Raw genomic sequence first — 21569 nt, 5'->3', positions numbered from 1 at the left:
CATGGGCAATACCAGGAGCTGCTGCAGAGGGTAGCCCTGGGCTTGGGCATACCTTTGGAGGAAGTTCTGGAGCAACACCACCAGCTGGTGGACATCCTCCAGACCAGGGGACCATCTCATATTGCACTGCCCATAAACCTGCACGAGCAGTCTGGCACATACCAGCTTCCTGTGCCCCCATGCCTAAGAGGGTGGAACGCAGCTATTTTATCCTATCCAAGGGGGATGACTTTCTTTTTTCCCACCCCACTTTGCTTGTGGTACACGCGGCGACTGAATGGGCGAGGCAGCACTCCCATATCTCCTCCTCCCCTCCCCCCCCGGATAGGTCAGCAAAGTGCCTTGACCTCTTGGGCCACAAGGTTTACTCCTCTGAGGCCCTGCAGTTCTGCATATCAAAGATCTGCTTGCCAAGTATGACTTTAGTAACTATGCCAAGCTGGCAGAGTTCCTGGAGGATTTGCCACAGGACAAGCAACAGCCATTCCAGATTCTAGTGGAGGAAGGCCGCCTGACAGTCAAGGTTAGCCTCCAAGCTGTGGTGCATGCAGCAGATACATCCTCCCGCTCTCTTGCCCCGGGCATCGTCGTATGATGAGACTCCTGGCTACAATCCTACAGCTTCCTCAGGGAGGTCCAGACCACGATCAAGGACCTCCCCTTCAATGAAGACAAGTTGTTCTTGGTGAAGACGGATGAGTCCCTCCATTCCCTGAAAGACTTAAGAGTGACATTCCAGTCTCTCGGGATTTACACCCCAGCGCTCTGTTGAAAGCAACAGAAGCCATCTTTCTGACCACGCTTCTTGCACCCTACCAGCCCGCTTATGGCCAGTATCAGGAGCCTGCATAACAGCCTCCCAAGATCACAGCATCCGTGACCATCAGCTACTGCCTCCTCCTCAGCTGTACTACAGCATCAAACAAAGGCTCAGTTTTGACATGCATATCGAGAGCTACGAGCTCCCCACATTGCTACCTCCGGCCCCCCAGCACCACCTTTGGGGTCCTCTTGCCCTATTTGACCACAACTGGGTTGAGATCACCATGGACCATTGGGTACTAGAGATTGTACAACATGGTTACTCTATCAAGTTTCTTACCTTCCCCTCCCACAGCCGCCCCCAGCACCTCCTGGGAGTCTCTCTCATCACAGCCTCCTACGTGAGGCAGACAACCTCCTGAGGAAGGGTGTGATCTAACTAGTGCCTGACCTCTTCGTTGGCAAGTGCTTCTACTCCTGTACTTTTTCATCTCAAAAAAGGGAGGTCTCTGCCCTGTACTCGATCTCTGACTACTCAACACCTTAATCAGGAAGACCAAGTTCCGTATGATGATGTTTCCATCAAACATCCCTTCCTTTCCCCTGGGGGTGTGGTTCACACCCCTCGACATGAAAGATGTATATTTCCACATTGACATCCATCTGGCCCATTGCAAGTTTCTTCCTTTCTGCGTGGGTGACAACCACTACTATTTCAGAGTTCTTCCTTTTAGCTTCTTGATGGCCGCAAGGGTCTTTGCGGTCGTTGCAACCCAACTGTGACAACAGGGGTACTCTGTGTTCCCTTACTTAGACAACTGGCTACTAGTGGTGCCAACCCTCACCAAAACGACGATGACCATCTGCGCTCTCCACTTGCTCCATGCCACTCTCGGCATCTGTATCAACTAGGAGAAATCTGTGCTTGTTCCAACGCAGACAATCCATTTCATCAGGATACACCTGGATTCCCTGATAGCTTGGGCCTTCCTCCCGGTGAACTATTTTGCCACCCTGACGGCTCCCATGGTAGCCCTACGCTGCAATCCACGCCCCATAGTGCATAACTGTCTCTGCCTCCTTGGTCACATGGTGGCCTGTATCCGTGTGATGCCCCCTGCCTGCCTACACATGCGCTGTCTACAACTGTGGCTCCTCTAAGTCTGCAGACCCACCTGGATGTCATCCTGATTGTCCCACATCTGGTCTGGACCTCCCTACTGTGGTGGACCAACCCTGCCAAGGTGTTGCTAGGCACTCCCTTCACCACTTCTGCCCCCACAGCCACCATCACCTCGGATACCTCTCTAGCCGGTTGGAGTTCCCACCTCGACGGACACGCCGCGCAAAGGACATGGACGCAGCGCATCAACATCCTGGAGCTTCGAGCAGTCCGCTTAGCCTGCTGTGCATTCCTGCCCCTCATCTAAGCCCAACACATTCAGTTCCTCTCTGACAATACCACTGCAGTGGCATACATAAACTAGCAAGGGGGCACCAGGTCCTGGTCACTGTCAAATTTCCTTTTTTGTCCGGGTTCCTGGCCTAGTGGTTAGGATAGTTATATATCTTGATTTTAGTAAGGCTTTTGACACAGTCCCACGTGGCATTCTCATAAGCAAATTAGCCTAGACTAGTGGTCTAGATGAAATTACTATAAGGTGATTACTATAACTGGTTGAAAGACTGTACTCAATGACTGTCAAAATGGGTTCACTGTCAAACTGGGAAGGCGTGTTAACGGGGTCCCACAGGGGTCCGTCCTGGCTCAGGGACTGTTTAATATTTTCATTAATGACTTGTACAATAGAGTGGAGAGCATGCTTATAAAACTTCTGGATGACACCGTGCTGGGAGGGGTTGCTAACACTTTGGAGGACAGGATTAGCATTCAAAATGATTTTGACAAATTTGAGAACTGGTTTGAATTCAACAAGATGGAATTCAATAAAGATAAGTGCAAAGTATTCATGTGAGAAGGAAAAACTAAATGCATAATTACAAAATGGGGAATAACTTGCTAAGTGATAGGCTCTACAGCTGAAAAAGGATCTAGGCTTATAGTGGATCACTACTTGAATATGAGTCTTATATCATTGTGGGGTGTATTAACAGGAGTTTTGTTTGTAAGACATGGGAGGTAATTGTTCCAATCATCTGGAGTATTGTTTCCAATTCTGGGTGCCACACTTTAGGAAAGATGTGGACAAACTGGAGAAAGTCCAGAGTAGAGCAAGAAAAATGATAAAAGATTTAGAGAACCTGACCTATGAGGAAAGATTTTAAAAACTGGGCATGTTTAGTCTGGAGAAAAGAAGACTGAGTGGGGACCTGGTAACAGTCTTCAAATATGTTAAGGGCTGTTATAAAGTGGACTGTGATCAATTGTTCTCCATGTCCACTGGAGTAAGACAAGTAGTAATGGGCTTAATCTGCAGCAAGGGAGATTTAAGTTAAATATTAGGAAAAAAGCTTTCTAACTATAGGGGCAGTTAAGCTCTGGAACAGGCTTCCAAGGGAGGCTGTGGAATCCCCATCACTGGAAGTTCTTAAGAACAAGTCATACAAAAAACGTATCAGGGATGGCTTAGATTTACTTGACCCTACCTCATTTCAGGGAGCTGGACTTGATGGCATCTCAAGATCCCTTCCAGCCCTACATTTCTGTGATTCTAAGTAACATTGTGAAGTTTGAAAAATGGTGTATACTGAGAGAAAGTTTAAAACTCTGAGTTGAATTATGGAGCTACTTCTTGGTACCTGGATCCCTTCATTTTTTCTAACTTGGAAGATATGATGAAATATTGAATGTTTGAGAATGTTTTCAGTGAAGAGCTTCTACAGCTATCTCTCCCCTCACCCTGTTTCCTATATCCTCAGAGTATGCTGGGAAAGACTCTGTTCATGTTCTTTACTAGCCACAGCTTACATCTTCACAGAGCAGTGCCTTTCCTCTTTAGAGATTTTTCCAAATATATGGTTACTGAATGGACAGTTGGGGCATTTGGCAGGTTGAGAGGCAGTTTGGAATTGTGGTAGAAGCATGTTATTTAGCATGATGTTTCTGCAAACAAAATCAGAAATGAAATAGTTAGCAGTGTTGACATTTAAATGGTCATTGATAGATTTGAGAGTTAACTCATTGAGATGAGTGGCGCAATTTGCGCCTTTTAGTGCTGTTGTTTCAGATTGTCTGCAGACTCTGAAGAAAACAGTGCTTCAGTGAACATTTTGTTTCAAAATTATGAGGGCTAGAAACATAATTTTTTTAAATGAAAAATCAAATTCTGGAGCAAAATTTTGCAGTATGGGATGTATAAGAGGTGGTTCCACAGAATTGGGAAATACATATGACCCTGTTGCATATTAGTAAATACAGAAGTGAACCAAAAATCCACCAAGAAAGACATCTTGTCCTTGCGAGGTTTCTCTGTAGTGGGCTTTGGATCCTCTTCTTACTCATGAACTCTTGGAAATGAGGGCTAAGCTCAACCTCAGCTTGCTTCAACTCCTACATTTTGATAAGGAGGTAGAAGTCTACAATCATCATCTCTACTGCTCCATCCACAGAGAGGAGCAACCTCTATCCACAGTACAGATGGAGTCATTTATATATCCATAGGAGGTTTCTGTATTCATGCTGGAGGCTGGCATTTCACTACTATTTTTGCCTCTACATTGCACGCACCTCTTTCTTGTCACACATAAAGCAAACACAGGGAGTGCCAGCCTGGGAAGACACCAGCTGATTAGATCTCCACTCTTAGTCAAAAGAAAGGAATGGGGAGATAAGAAAAAGAGAGACGGCATGTATTACAGGATTTTTGAAATCTTATGACAAGATCCTGGGACCCATATCACATCTTGGATATGGATGATATTAAACACAGTAGTGAAACATTTCACCAAGGCAACATCTGCAGGCTAAAGCATAAGATGTGAAGTGTCTTTGGAATACACATTGATGAATCCTTTTGAACTGATGCTGGTATATTCATAAGTTACAGTCTCAATAACGTTTATATGGCTCCATGTCTAGTTGGCAGCCGGTATCAAGCGGAGTGCCCCAAGGGTCGGTCCTGGGGCCGGTTTTGTTCAATATCTTCATTAATGATCTGGAGGATGGCGTGGACTGCACTCTCAGCAAGTTTGCAGATGACACTAAACTGGGAGGAGTGGTAGATATACTGGAGGGTAGAGATAGGATACAGAGGGACCTAGACAAATTAGAGGATTGGGCCAAAAGAAACCTAATGAGGTTCAACAAGGACAAGTGCAGAGTCCTGCACTTAGGACGGAAGAATCCCATGCACTGCTACAGACTAAGGACCGAGTGGCTAGGCAGCAGTTCTGCAGAAAAGGACCTAGGGGTTACAGTGGACGAGAAGCTGAATATGAGTCAACAGTGTGCTCTTGTTGCCAGGAAGGCTAACGGCATTTTGGGCTGTATAAGTAGGGGCATTGCCAGCAGATCGAGGGATGTGATCATTCCCCTCTATTCGACATTGGTGAGGCCTCATCTGGAGTACTGTGTCCAGTTTTGGGCCCCACACTACAAGAAGGATGTGGAAAAATTGGAAAGAGTCCAGCGGAGGACAACAAAAATGATTAGGGGTCTGGAGCACATGACTTATGAGGCGAGGCTGAGGGAACTGGGATGGTTTAGTCTGCAGAAGAGAAGAATGAGGGGGGATTTGATAGCTGCTTTCAACTACCTGAAAGGGGGTTCCAAAGAGGATGGATCTAGACTGTTCTCAGTGGTACCAGATGACAGAACAAGGAGTAATGGTCTCAAGTTGCAGTGGGGGAGGTTTAGGTTGGATATTAGGAAAAACTTTTTCACTAGGAGGGTGGTGAAGCACTGGAATGGGTTACCTAGGGAGGTGGTGGAATCTCCTTCCTTAGAGTTTTTAAGGTCAGGCTTGACAAAGCCCTGGCTGGGATGATTTAGTTGGGAATTGGTCCTGCTTTGAGCAGGGGGTTGGACTAGATGATCTCCTGAGGTCCCTTCCAACCCTGATATTCTATGATTCTATCAATGCTACTGAGGAATTAACAAAAGTATGGTAAATCCCAGTTGGGAATGAGATTGCAGAAGTATTATTTTAGCCTTACAATGGAGAGCCTTATTGAGTATGTTGCATCTGTGGCAGTTATTAAGGGAAGAGTAAAATTAAACACTGAGGTTGTGTGTACATTGTTAAAGGCTTTGAATTTACTCATATTTTTATGCAAAGTAATAAATCCCTCCTCACTGGTGTCAAATACATACCTAGGATTCTGTTTTTCTCCATTATTTCTCTACGGTATATAACTAGTGAAAGTTGCTGGTTGTTGCAATGATACCTGCATGGAGAAGGAGAGTTGGTTTGCTACAGATGATTTGTGATACTATTCTGCAGCAGACTTCACACTGAGATTTTGTAGTAGAAGGTAAAGATTTCCAGAGGGCTTGCCTTTCTTTAGGCAAATCTTTATTGAGAAGGGAATATCTTATCTGAACTCATGACATTCTTGATGCCTTCCTCACGATATCTGCCAACTTTAGCACTGCTATGGGGAAATCATCCCCTAAATGGTCTCTCTTTCTCTTGCTGATTTATAGTAATGATGCAGTTATTTAAAATAAGACCTTTTTGGCTTTTAGGCCTGAAGATGAATGCTGTGAAGTATTTTGGGGACAGCAGCAGGAGTATTTTTGGGAGTTAGCAGCAGGTAGACAAGGAAAGGTTTTGCCACTGTAGTTAACATCAATTTAATATATAAGGTAACAGCGTGTAGCAGACACAGTGAACGCTGGAACCCATTTTATCTGGAGCAAGTAGGAGCACAGTGCCATGCAGCGAATGAAGGTCTGAGTAAATACCAAGGAAGCATTGCACACCTATTCAACAAGCTTTGTTAATATGATTTATTTTAACAACTGTTGTAGCATTGACTTGAGAGGCAGCATTCTTATTCATTATACTGTTTACAGGGGTCAGGTTCCTGCTGAGGCAGAGCTGAATTACTTAGGAGTGGCCAAATCACTGGAAATGTATGGAGTAGATCTCCATCCTGTCTATGTAAGTACTGTTTTAATTGAAGCAAAATATTTTAAATTTGATGGCATTACAAAAAGTCTTTTAAACTTAAATAGAAAGCTGTAATTATAATACTTAATAACCAAGTGGTATCTTTTTTTAAAAACTGAGTTTAAGAAATCCAAAGGAAAAAGTACTTTTGAGGAACATGGATCAACTCCGTTTATACCTAAGGAAGCCTAATGGGTTTTGGATGAAAGAAAGTGATTCTGTTTCCCTCTGAAAGACAATTAACTGTGCTGAACAAACAATATGGATAACAAATGTAAGAGCTTTAATATAAGTGTCAGAACAAGATAAAAGAGGGTTATAATTGCCATGTTCAGAACAGGAAATATGAAAATAATACAATAAACGAGTGAGTGCTGAAAGGGCTTCAAAGTCATTGCAAATAATAGGTAACAAATAGCTGATTTGGGGCAAGAGTACATGGGACTTCAGAGGTTTGTTTTAATATTCATTGTGAAGGTTACTAAAGAGTCAGGGCACGTTTAAAAAAATCTCACTGCAATATCATGCAGCATTTCACATTTTTTTATGCCAGATTGAAGATTCCTCAATTTGTATTACAAAACAGTATTCAAGCTTTTACTTGAAGACTACAGTGCTCAGTCAACCTAGCAATTAAAAATTATTTTGTTTCAATAATTGTGTGTATGGCATTTTTTTAAACAAAAGAATATCTCAAACTACAAAAATAAGTTGAATTGTGAGCTTTAATGGAAACATTTTGCTAATTTAAATTTAGCTAATTTAAATGTCAGTACTTTGAAAAGTTGTTAAAAGAAAAATCAAAGAAAGCCCATAAAGATTAATTATGTAATTTGCTGAAAATTGCATAGCCCACTGGATGAAGTATTTCTCTGTTACTAAATCATGGATTGTGCTACTATTTTTGGACTTCATGCGTATGCAGTATCATGTTCCCCTTCTCTTATAGGCAGCTGGGAGACTTCATGGAACAGGTTTTTACCCACTGCCAAGTTAGTCATATAAAATTTGTCTAGCCTGGAAAAATTGTTTTGACCCAGTCTTGTTTGGGATGTACACAGAGATCCATAACGGGGCAGGGAGAATGCATTGTAATGTATCTCTGCAATCTGTTCAGTGCTCCTTCTTCATCTAGCCATTGATTATTACTATTGTTTAATATCCATATTACAGTAGTGCAAAAGCCCTCATTCAGGATCAAAACTCCATTGTACTAAGTACTATTCAGACCTGTACAGTGACATGGTTCCTTCCCCAAGGCACCTACACGCTAAGTAAGCTCTCTATGAATAGTTTTGGAAGTTAGTCAACTCACTGAAGAGCACTGAGAATGGCACATACGTTAACCGTAGATACAGAAATTGAGGGAGGTCATTCATTTGGATGTTCTCAATTAAGAATTTTTACTTAATTAAACGCACTTTCTACAGTCATTTGATCTTGTGACTGACATCTTTATGGTCCAGGCTTTGCTGGTCTGGACTAATGGGGCTGCACCATATTCTCCCAAACAGGTAAATAGACTAATCTTCTCTCTTGGATTTTTGGTGCATTTCCTGTCCCTGTGAGCAGCCTTATGCTCTAAGATCTCCAGTCTTTATAGTACCTTTAGTGTAGTAGGATATACCAAGACAATAGTGACCATTTATAAAGACAAAACGTTAGGGCAAAAGTGCCTGGATAGTGAGACAGGGCTTTCTCAGACTGAGGCAGGCTGTTCTTACTCTCCTGTTGCCAGTCCCCTTCACATTGTGGGAGTGGAGACCTGCCATGATATTCTCCTATAAGGGAACAAGTAGCCAACATTGGAGCCACTAATGGGTCCTGGCTGAATTCTCTGCTGCTGGTGGACAAGGGAGGGGAAGGGGAGCAATTCTAGTTAATCCACGTCATCCAGAACAGTCCATCAGGCCTGTTTCCATCCCTGTTCCTCAAGCTCAGTAGCTTCAAAGACATTTCATTGGTAGTGAGAAGGAAAGAGGACAACTACCTGCAGTCACTGCTAACTGGGGATGGGGCAGGAGTCACTAGGGATTGAGTAAGTTTTGATCATTCTGCAGCAAAATTTGGATTCAGTTAAAAATTCCACCACGTTTTCCTTAGCAAATGCTCCCAAAAGCAGAGCGCAACATAAAGGAATTCCCTGAAGAAACAAAGGAATCTTTCTGATGCTAGAAACGTAGGTGAGCCCTGTAACTCACAGGGAACACAGGTTAGTGTGTTGTTGAAAACTGAGAGAACATACAACTGGCTTCTATCCATGATCACAGCTGAATGCCACATAGAACTTTACTGAGTCACTCCCAGCAGTCATTTTAACTCTTGTCCAATACTGATGGATCCAAGAAAATTATGATGAAAATTCATTGTTTATGAGATTCTAAGTAGTGACTTAATGTAAACCCAATGTAAAAAGGTTTCAAAGAGTTTTCTTTCTCTTTGGTGCCCTGCCCAAAATATCAAGGGGTTTTAAACCTCAAAAGACTCAAATTCTTCGTGGCCTACAAATGCTTTGAAACTGAAATACTAAGTAACAGCCCTGGCAGAGCCAGGAGGCTATATAGTGTTAATAAAGGATGCTTTCCTCCTTATTCCAGTCACAGAGTCTCACCACAAATACCTTGGCTTGGCTTACAGACTATTCCTTGTCAGTTCTCATCTCTTCCCTTCAGGATTTCATCCTGTGTGATTTTGAATATTTACCATGAATTGTTGAGGCAGCTGCAATTTGCCATCAGAATTTTCATGTTATCCTGTACCAAGTTGATTGGCTATATAGACCCCAACAACTCAAGAAGTATTTCATATGGGGAAGGAACTGGGTCCCTCCTTATCATGGGCTTTGTTATCCATTGTGAGAAAAGTGCTCTGAATCCCTCATTGCAGTTGGTTTATTTAGGAACCCTCTCCAGCATCACGAGGGCAACAGTGTTTCAATAAGGAGAAGGTTTCTTCAATCATGTTACAGGGAAGCAGGTCAGACTAGCATTATACACCTTAATTCAAGAGTTACAGCATTTGTTGGGTGTCCTGTCTTGATAGGGGATTTATTCTTTGGGTTTTGTGCCTCTCATCTGCCCTCATGAAATCCTTTCTTTTCCAATGGAAAAATGGAGACCCTCATGGCCCAGAACTTCCTGAAAGTGCATGTTCATTTGTCCATGACATGGTGGGAAGTTCATGTTCATTTGTGAAAAACTTTGGCCTTTGTGGCTGGGCTGCGCACAGAGGTACGTCAGATGGCAGAAATCTAAGTCAGCAGATCAGTCTTTGGGAAACAAAGGAGCAGCAATTTAATTTCAGATTGGTGGAGCCTCTTGCAGAAATACAATTTTAAGGTAGGAAATAATTTTTTAGGAGTGGGTTGGCATGGTGCTTGTTCAAAAATTAGTTGGACATTTGTCTGAAGGAAAGTCAGGGTTCAGAAGAACAGCCTGTAGAATATCTCAAGAGACCTCTCTTCTGCTGGAAGTCCCTTCTTTGTGCTTTGCCACATTGGTAGCTCCTACCTCCTTACACGTGGTGGGGTTAACTAGTAGTATTTAAAAATGGCTGTTATTTAATGTGGTACATGGATGCTGGTTAGATTAGGGAGATGACTGGTTGTGTCATTTTCTGCGTCTCCTTTTGATTACAGTTTTTGACCCCTCCATGATTTCCCAATATGATCATTACATTTTCAGTTCTGCAGGGACCAGAAGTTAGTTGAGCAGACTGATGGTTCATGTGTCTTGGTTGGTATGGTAGAATGAACCTATTCTAGCATTCAGAAGTATATTTACATTATGAGTAAATACTGTATCTTATGCAGTGTGAAGTTTTGACTGTAATTACTTTCTTTAGATTTTTAAAGAAGAGAAATATGGCATTTTAGTTGATGAATTGTTTCTCAATCTTACATGATTCATGTAAGAAGTCCTTACTTATGAGAGCAATCCCACTGAAGGTTATAGGATTACTCCCATGAGTAAAGTTACTCAAGGAAGAAAGAATTTTGTAGGATTGGGTGGCTAGCTTACTAAGATGATGATGATCACAATATCCACTTATACAGAGGTTTTCATCAGCAGATTTCAAAGAGCTTTACAAAGGAGGTCACAGTATCATTATCCCCATTTTACAGATGAGGAAACTGAGGCACAGAGAGGTTAAAGTGACTTGCCCAAAGTTACCTAGCAGCAGAACCAGTAATAGAACCCATTTCTCCTGAGTCCCACGCCAGTGCTCTATTCACCAGGCCACACTGCTTCTTAGATGATATCTATAAAAATAAAATTGTGGTTGTAAGTAATAAAATGACATATGTTCTGTTTTCCAGGGTGAAAACAAGTCTGAATATTTTTTAGGATTAACACCTGTAGGAGTTGTTGTTTACAAGAATAAAAAACAAGTAGGGAAGTATTTCTGGTATGTACAACATAATATTGCAGACTGTATTAAAATAATGTGGCTATAAGGAAAAATAAAAAATACTGAATATACGTATGATATGACTGGTTAGTTTTATAAGAACTAAACTGATGTACTTGTTGGAATCACTGATCTTTCTGTCTAGATTAAATTGTCTGTGTTCTATTTCTAATATTGCAAGAGATGGGTTTAGCTTTCCCTGCTCCCATTAAAGTGTTTAAGTAAATTTGTTAGTCTCTAAGGTGCCACAAGGACTCCTCATTGTTTTTGCTGATACAAACTAACACAGCTACCACTCTGAAACTTTTTTTCTTGTGAGTAATATATGTGGAGCACTGGTAAAAATGATCATATATGAATGGCTTACTGAAACTCTCCTTTCAATTTTTTTGTTTCTTCTTTGTGTCTTTCTGATGTGTTGGATTTAAATACCATAACATGTCTCTTTATCTTTTTTTCAACATTTAGGCCTAGAATTACAAAGGTTCATTTCAAGGAAATGCAGTTTGAACTTAGAGTGCTGGGAAAAGATGTAAGTTTTTATTTCAAGTCTGAAAGAAGAAATAGTGAAACTAATCAAGTTAACAGTTTGGTGTGTTCAGTGAAATGAAACTATTATTGCCAGTTTTGCTTTTAACCACCACCACAAAAACTCCTCTTATATTTAAATTTATTCCCAAATGTAATCTTTCTTGATGGGTATTGTAGGTAGGGTTAAGTTTTCTCTCTTTCCCCCCTGCCTATTCTTCACTTTGCAGGGAAGGCAGGAAAGCCCTACTGAAGCAGAGCAGAATGGGACTTTATCGTATATTATCAAGATTTGTTCTTCTATGCCATCAGTAAGGCCCATGTTTTAGAATATTGCAGAATGTCTATTCATGTACAAACAAGTCTGAGTTCTACTTTAAAGTAAATTACATATAGGTAATGCTGTAGTTACTGTCTGATGGCACATGTACGTAGTAAGTATTTGTGTGAAATGCCTGGAATTACTTCAGATGTTTAACAAACTGAATGAGAAATCTGGAAGCTTGAGAAAGGAGACATAGGTTTACGGTGTGGTTGACTCATAAACTTGTTGAAAGTTTTATATTGTGCTCATAATAGGCCATCTCCCTGATGGTATTCGGCAGTTTCAAGCCCTGACAGGTATTTTTAGAAAACTGTTTAAGAGAACAGCAAGAACAAGGGTGTGAAAGATCATTAAAATCTGCACTGCAACTAATGCTTCTTTGAAGTGCTATTGCAATACTCTGTATTCTGACAGTATAGGGAGATGCCAGAATGTCCAAACATATCCACCTTCCTGTTTTTGATACATATGTTTTTTTGTTACTACAAAGGAGATTGTTGATGAAATAAATAATTGTGTCAGTTGTCTTATCTTTCTGATTCTATTTCATCATAATGCTGATTTATGCAGCTACACACACAGATAAGCATAGGTGGCCAGTGTGGCTTGCCTGCTCCTAAATTCCAACATCATGATGCTATAGGATATTCCCAAATTTATTTTATTCTCTTTATATCCTGGAATAAATGCCAGCACCGTGTCATTTCACAGGGAAACTGAGACAAGAATTTGCAATATGATATGGGTGCAAAAAATGCCATATCTGCATTGTGCTACATTCTGGGAGACATCCTACCCTGGAGGAGGAAGGGACTATTCCTTCTCCTTACAGATATAGTGTGACCAAACCTGGAATATTGCATTCATTTCCAGGCACCTCAATTACCAGAAAGATATTAACAATTAGCATTAGCATTATAGATACAGTAATTTCAATCCACCTTTCTAAAACGTTCAAGCAAACAGACCATATGAACTCTGGGTTAGTACTCTCTTGACAGCTGCTTTTCCTTTTTGGACTAGAGAATGTGTGGGTGTGTGCATGGTGGTGTCTGCAGATGTTCATACTGGATCGTTGAAACACAAATTGAAGTGATGTGCCTAAAACACAAATGCGAACAAGGAATGGTGATAATTGGCTATTATTACGCTCTTATTCAGTCTAAGAAATGATGAAATTTTACAGCCAAATGCTGAAGTGTGTGAAATAATGGTGAGTTCTACATTAGCATCGAATCCTGAAACCCCTTACTCATACAAGTAGTTCTTACTCACTTGAGTATCAGTTCAGTTCATTGTGGCTATTTACATAAATGAGGGTTCATCACATTAATAAGGGTTTGCAGGATAAGGCTCTAATTTATCAGTCATGAATTATTGCTGAAGTGAACGAATGGACTTAGAATGTTGATAGTACAAACAACACCATCACAAATGGTGCATTGTAGGACCTGAGCAATGGAAAGACCTCCATTGACTTCAAGGGCTTTGGATCAGGCCCATAGTGGACCGAGACCCCAATTCAACAACAAACACATGCCTAACTTTAAACATCTAAATGACCATAGACAATATTCCTGACTTATTTAGGTTCAGTATTTTGTCTGTTTACTTCTCAGATGATACACTGAGGCCCAACACTGTGATTATCAGCACTTGTAATCATGAATGCATACCTCATGGGGCTTCTCACATGCTTAATTGGGCATGCGCTTAAATACCTTGCTTGCTGAATGGCTGCCTTGGATTTTTTTTTTAAAGCTGTTGTACTCTATCTATTTTGTGAACAGAGAAGTTCAGTCTTGGGGCCACCAGTTTTGCACCTTTCACAAACACTATGTTAATTTTGTTATTAAAAATAAATAAAAAATGTAAATTGTAGTCAGAATTTTTAAATAAATACAGAGTTAAAAGTAATTGGTGTTGATGCTTTGTCTCTAGATTTTGTGGGTGGTTTTTTTTTTTGAGAGCTGGATGTTAATTAAAATGGAGCTCCTCTAGCTCCCCTCGACAGAATGATGATGATGACGAAATTCTACAAATCAGAATTTCCTTTCTCTTAGGTAGGACTTTACAGCATGGGGGATTCTCATAGACTTTAAGGCCAGAAGGGACCATCGTGATCATCTAGTCCGACCTCCTGCACACTACAGCCCACAGAATGTCACCCATCCTCTACTGTAATAGACCCCTAACCTCTGTGCAGTTACTGAAGTACCCAAATCATGATTAAAGACTTCAAGTTACAAAGAATCCACCATTTACACTAGTTTAAACCAGCAGGTGACCCATGCCCCATGCTGCAGAGGAAGGTGAAAAAAAACAGGGTTTCTGCCAGTCTGACCTGGGGGAAAATTCCTTCCTCATCCCAGATATGGTGATCAGTTGAACCCTGAGCATATTGGAAGCCCCACCAGCCAGACACCTGGGCAGGAATTCTCTGGAGTAACTCAGAGCCCTTCCCATGTAGTGCTCCATCTCTGGCTGTTGGTGATTTTTGCTAGTAGCAGTTGCAGATGGGCCACGTGGCATTGTAGGCACTCTCATCATGCCTTTCCCTCCATAAATGTATCAAGCTCAGTCATGAAGCCAGTTAGTTTTTTTGCCCCCGCTGTTCCCCTTGGAAGGCTGTTCCAGAACTTCACTCCTCTGATGGTTAGAAACCTTCATCTTATTTCAAGCCTAAACTCGTTGATGGCCAGTTTATATCCATTTGTTTTTGTGTCATCATTGGCACTTAACTTAAATAACCCCTCTCCCTCCCTGGTGTTTATCCCTTTGATGTATTACTAGAGAGCAACCATATCTCCCCTCAGCCTTTGTTTTGTTAGGTTAAACAAACCAGCTTAAGTCTCCTCTCATAAGTAGGTTTTCCATTCCTCTGATCATCCTAGTAGCCCTTCTCTGCACCTCTTCCAGTTTGAATTCATCTTTTTAAACGTGGGAGGCCAGAATTGCACACACTATTCCAGATGAGGTCTCACCAGTGCCTTGTATGAGTGCAATAACACTTCCTTATCTCTACTGGAAATACCTTGCCTGATGGATCCTAGGATTGCTTTAGCCTTTTTCATGGCCAAATCATTTTGGCATCTCATAGTCATCCTGTGATCAACCAGTACACCCAGGTCTTTCTCCTCCTCTTTTGCTTCCAACTGAAGCTTTGCTTCCAACTTTCTCCTCCTCTTTTGCTGTCCTCAGCTCATAGCAAAAATTCTTGTTGTTAGTCTGCTAAGTGCATGACCTTACACTTTGCACTATTAAATTTCATCCCATTTCTATTCCTCCAGTTTTCAAAGTCCTCCAGATCTTCTTGTATGATATTCCTGTCCTCCTCTGTATTGGCAATAACTCCCAACTTTATGTCATCTACAAATTTTATTAGCATGTTCCCACTTCTTGTGCCAAGGTCATGAATGAAAATGTTAAATAAGATTGATCCTAAGACTGATCCCTGAGGAACTCCTCCAGTAACCTCCCTCCAGCCTGACAGTTCACCTTTCAGTATGACTCCTTGTAGTCTCCCTTTAACCAGTTCCTTATTCACTTTTCAATTCTCATATTAATCCCCATCTTCTCCAATTTAACTAATAATTTCCTATGTTAAATTGTATCAAATACCCTACTGAAATCCAGGTAGATTAGAGCTACTGCATTTCCTTTGTCTAAAAAATCAGTTATCTTCTCAAAAAGATGATGAGGTTGGTCTGGCACAATCTACCTTTTGTAAAACCATGTTCTATTTTGTCCCAATTACTGTTTGATGATATGGTCCATAATGAAGTAAATGAATTAATGCCCTATAATAATAATAATAATAACAACAACAAACTGTACTAGAATATATTAAATGCTTTATGTAGAACATAGTTTTAATATCACAGTGGAAAGTCTGTAAACATTGTTATAATTTTAGGCTTTAATTTATATTTTCAACTATTGGCAGATGTGAATTAAAAGCAATCAAACCCACTTCTCACAGATATACCAATGTAGGGAGAATAGTCTCTTAGTTACTTTTAGTACTTTGTGTTTGTGCAGTGGTGCTGCACCTTAACAGTTACTTAATGGAAAGCCTTGCTTGTTTTCAGTTTCCCCTTAAGGCAAATGAAAATTAAGGTTCAGATTTTCAGAGCTGTCTAAAGGATTTGGATGCCCAATTCCCATTAACATTAATGGAAATGGACATCCAAATCCCTAGATGGATTTACGCATTTCAGCCCAAATATACAGAGCACTGTCCTCAGGCTGGTTAAAGATTACAATATGGAGTTTTTGTGTCAGGGAAAATTATTTATCATTGATGCTAGTGAGCCTGTTGTTTACATCATTTGGCTTTTCACAAACTCAGTGATTCAACAAGCACAAAATATTTACTGTTGCTGCATTTATAATGAAATTAAGAGCTTCACCTTCTCTGTTTCTTGTACTGAGATCTGTAGTGCTTCAGCAGTTCTCTTCCCTGAAAACCACTTGTATAATTATGACTTGTTTACTCTATTTCTGTAAACCCATTTCTGCTGTATACTAATATTACTATAAGGTAATTGGATTTAATCTACACCTAATTTATATCCTGTATCATTTAATTTTTTTCTCCATTACACTATCTACATTATTTTTTCTCATGCTTTTTAAAAATGGCAAAAATAGTATTTTGCTGTCCCTGGCTTACCATTGTATAAGAGGCAACAAAGAGTCCTGTGGCACCTTATAGACTAACAAATGTATTTTCGTATTCACCCACGAAAGCTTACGCTCCAATACACATGCATCTGACAAAGTGAGTATTCACCCACGAAAGCTTATTCTCCAATACATTTGTTAATCTATAAGGTGCCACAGGACTCTTCGTTGCTTTTTACAGATCCAGACTAACACGGCTACCCTTCTGATACTTGACATTGTATAAGAGACCAATTATTTGGATCAGCTGGCAGAAATTTTCTTGCATTGACGTTAGTCACTGGGTCAATATAACTTTGTCCCTCAACTTGAACGGTGCTCTGAATTCAGAAGTCAGAGCATGTGTTAAGCATTCCATGAAAGCTTTAAATAGCAGCCTGAAGGAGTGAACCTTTCCCATTTATAGATTGCAAAGGAACAGTCTCTCGGTAAGACAAATAAAGTTAAGACAAATTCTCATGATAAATAAGTATATTTTGGTTGAGTTCCCCTTGGGAAAACTATGGGGTCTGATTGTTTCTGTGTGCAATCCTCACTAGGGTGAACGTCAGCTGTGCACATTTTTGTTGAAATTCACCCAGGAACATAGGTGACCACAGAAAGTCCCCCAATGCAGCAGAATCATTGTGATTACACTACATGTGAATGGGTAACACTTCAGTGGGTGCACAGAGGACACTGCACCTCCTGAATGTGACAGAACTGGGTTCCACACTAGCGATGCATAGGCCACTACAGAAAGGGGCTGAAGGAATGGGCAAAGGAATGGAAAAAGACTGTGGTTACATGTATCCAGTGGGCATGGCAAGGAATGTTTTTAGACGAATGTGCAGGAATCACAGGCTCTGGTATAGCAACGGCAAAGAGGGTATGTATCTGCTCTGGTCACAGGTTGGGATGTTTATTCTGTACACACATACCCCAGCATAGTTCTCTCTTCCAAGCCCTTTTATTTGGGCATTGTATGTGGGAGTGGCTTGTGTATGTGAGAGTGAATTAAACCCACTTACAGGAGAAGGTACCCTTAAATCTTGACTGTATCAGGTCTTTGACAGGTTCTATGAATAGTGCACATGAAAAGTATTTATACATGCAGAATATCTTACTATACTTCTTTCACTATTTCCCTTCTTGAAACTAGAGCTGTGCAGAGGATGGAAATTCCATTTTGCAAGGGATTTTTAAATTTTGATTAGTTTTTAATCAGAACGAAACCTGAAAATATCTAAATTCTCCACAAAGGAAAATTCTGAAAAAACAAACAAACATTGCTTCAGATCGATCAAAATGTTTTGTTTTGAGAAAATTGAAACATTTGTTTTGATTTTAATTTTTTGTTGCATTATAATAGAACCCAAAATTTAAAACAAACAAAACAAAGTCATTTCAAAATGAAAAATCAAAATGTTTCATACTGACAATGTTAAAACAGGATGTTTTGACATTGTCAGAAACTAGGGTTTTTTCAGTTTTCTCCAATATGAAATTTTGGCAAAATCAGCATAATTTTGTGAAGTGTCGAGATTTTGATGGAGTTGCATTTTCCAAAGGAAAATAGCCCTGTCAAAGTTTTCTGACCAGCTTTTCTTGAAATCTATACCTTCTGTACCTGGAAGTAACCTCCTGTAGATCCTGAATTGAATTAAAGGTTGTTTGCTTGAGGGATTAAACTCTGATTTGCCAGATGTGTTTGAAGAACTCATAGTTCAAATGCCTGTAATAAGTTGTGATCAGTGGAAAAACTCAGGAATGAGTTGGGAAGGGACATTTTGACTAGTGTTTGGCTCACACATGCCAGACTGGGCCTTTCAAGAAGTCTCTCTGGGCTGGATACACAAGTCCAGCTAGGCTGTGCTCAGTACTGAATCCAAGGACTTCAGGGACAAAATTAGTCAATTGTGGAAGTTAGAGCAGTATCAGGACAAGTCCAAACTACAGCAGCTCTAAGGGCACCCTAGGGGCCATTCCTTTGGCCAGGTTGTCCTGAGGGCAAGGTTTTATTTTTATTTGTGTGACTTTTGTCAGGAATGCCTACAGCTCTGGATCGAGGCCTTTTTCATTACTGTTAGAAATCTAAATCAATATATTAATAAGCTGGTTCAGCCATACCCCGTCCTGCCCTGCCACACTGTGTGTGCTGGGGTGGGGAGGGGTGCACAAGGGAGAGTCATGGAGCTGGTTGTGCAGCTCTTCATCTCCTTTCTGCCTCATCTGTGGCATAAAAGAGACAGAACCAGGGCAGAAGATCTGGCCCTCTCACGCTAGCTGCAAATTTAACTTAAAATCCCATCCAGAAAAATAGAGCAATTTGTTCATGTTACTTAAAAATTACAAACAGTGGGTCAGTTTACACAAATTGAAATCAATGGGGTGGTATGAGTGTAAGCAAGTGCAGAGAATTTGATCCACTAAATAGAGAGTTTTGTACTTGTCTTCCCCCCCCCCCCCCCCCCCCGCTTACCCACTCAACCATCTGCTACTTGTAGCAGTAAGAATTGTGTAGTGGTTAATAGGTGAATCACCACTAAACAGCCTTCTGTTTAAAGTGCAGTGAATAAAATTCCTTGGCAAACCTGAAGTGGTCGCTTAATTTTCAGGTTTATTTTTTAGCCTTTTGTGAGTTATTGTTTAGTAAAGTTTTTGTATTGTTACTTTATGAGGCTAAGGTACTTTAAATCTTGAAGTGGTTATGCAGTAATAGCACAGGTTTATTATTATTTTGATACTTGAGTTGTATGATGTACTTTAAGATAATTATCTTCTTGACTGTAAAGTTGAGGTGACTTTGTGTAACCCGTAATACAGTCTTGATTGCATAAGCTAGGATTGGTATGCATTAGGTAAATACATTAAAAAAAAAACCCTTAAGAACATTTTCTGTTGGAGGAAACAAATGATAATCTCCAGGTATGTGTCTAACTTGGCAAAGAATAATGTTTCGCTCTAAGCAACTGCTTCCAAATATGTATATTCTGCTATCGTTCATTTACTGAAGCAGAGTGGCAATGTATATGCGGCCAGATCTTCACCTGCACTGGGTTTACACTCGATTAATCTGACAAGAGTGAGGAGAAGGAGAAGTTACCGTAAATCACTTTTCTGCTTCTATGAACCTGGTCTGGCTGGGGGCCAAAATAGTCCCTGTCATAAATTAGTGTAGCCTAAGGGTTACTGTATGTTATGTTGACTGCCGCAGTCCCATAGGGTCTGACCAGTCTATCAGTTTACACCAGCTGAGACTCTGGTCTATAAATTTTAATGTAGACACAGTCATAACATCCTAAAATCTGCTTCTCTTGTTTCAGTTTTTTAAAAAAACTTGACACTTCATTAAAAATCCTAGCTCTGGATTTGTCACACACAATAAGAGTGAATTGGATTTTTCAGTAGCTGGAATTTTGCTCCTGATTGCCAGAGATTCACATGTTGTATGTCCAGCATGGCAGATTTGGAATTCAATACCCCCCAGGCCCCAGTAATATCTGAGATCATGTTTTTTATTAATTGCAGGAATATATTGTTGCAAAGCAAATATAAATATCATCTATACTCTGCAGAACATCAGTCTCTTTAGATGAAAGAGTTTCGTCTCCCAGTTTCCAGTACTTGCAATGGTGATGATTCCTATTGCAGGCCCCTCTTTTTGCTGTAATGTCTTTAGGAAAAAAGGTCCCTCTGGGTGAAGGCTGCAGCTTATCTGGGGGCATATTCAGTCCTTGGTAACTTCACCTAAATATCCCAGCCATCAGTGTAATCTTCTGCAGTGGAAAAATATACATTAAAACTCTAAAAGAATGAAGTGGCTCAGGTATATCCCTTATGTTTTTGTCATTGTCAGAGAATGAAACATTAGTTATTTATTCCAATCGTTGGTGCAACCCCCCCATTATTATTATTATTGTTTATTGCTTGTTTCATGTTTGAAGAAAGGCTTTCAAGCAAGTAATTTGTAACTTTCATGAACTGCCCGACAGCCTTTAATAAGGGATGTAATCTATTTATTTGTTAGGAGTGAGATTTTTGGATTCTGGGGAATGCACTAGATTAGTTCATGATTTGCAGGTTTGTTTGCAAATCATAGCTGCGGTTTAAATGAAAAATGTGAGAAACCTGAATGGACTCTACATGCATGCCCACACATCATGCTGTATGTGCAGGCATCCATTTTATAAAACCAGCTACTAAAAATGGTAAAATTCCATTTATAAACACTTGTTATATGTTATCAGATTATTGAGGAAACTCTTTTAGGACCTGAGTCTGTCACTCATACTGAGCGATAATTTACTACATGAATAATCCCACAGAAATCAGTGAGACTACTCAGGTAGTAAGGTACTATATACTCAGTGTAACAATGACAGAACAAGGCCCTTAATAAGTTAACTGGATGACAGATAAAGTTTAAGGTTATTCATGTTGAATCTTGAATTTTATAATTTGTTGAAAAAGATTAGTATAATCCTGGAAGACTTATTTTAATGTCAATAGATAAAATCTTCAAACATGAGTGTCTAAAGGTAGGTTTCTAATTCTGAGTTTAGAGAGACAAGGCGGGTGAGGTAATATCTTTTATTGGACCAGCTTGTGTGTTGGTGAGACAAGCTTTTGAGCTTACATAGAGCTCTTCTTAAGGATCTTCTTCAGGACCTGAAGAAGAGCTCTGTGTAAGTGTGAAAGCTTGTCTTACCAACAGAAGTTGGTCCAATAAAAGATATTACATCACCCGCCTTGTCTCTCTAATATCCTGGGACCAACACAGCTGTAACAACACTGCATACAAC

At 40.4% G+C, this 21569-nt stretch overlaps 1 protein-coding gene across 1 annotated transcript in view; it reads left to right on the top strand.

Moving 5' to 3' along the window:
* The window catches only part of EPB41L4A (erythrocyte membrane protein band 4.1 like 4A), a 196211-nt gene that overhangs the window by 108438 nt on the left and 66204 nt on the right, over positions 1-21569 (top strand). Inside the window, exons 8-10 of the mRNA XM_024219756.2 lie at positions 6740-6827; positions 11155-11243; positions 11715-11778. Coding sequence (XP_024075524.1) covers positions 6740-6827; positions 11155-11243; positions 11715-11778 — 241 coding nt within the window. The remainder of the gene's footprint in view (positions 1-6739; positions 6828-11154; positions 11244-11714; positions 11779-21569) is intronic.

Source organism: Terrapene carolina, unplaced genomic scaffold (assembly GCF_002925995.2).
Source record: "Terrapene carolina triunguis isolate 2854851 unplaced genomic scaffold, T_m_triunguis-2.0 Scaffold69, whole genome shotgun sequence".
Classification (NCBI taxonomy): Eukaryota; Metazoa; Chordata; order Testudines; family Emydidae; genus Terrapene; species Terrapene triunguis.
The sequence above is the reverse complement of the archived record's forward strand: the minus strand, read 5'-3'. Positions and strand labels throughout refer to the sequence as shown.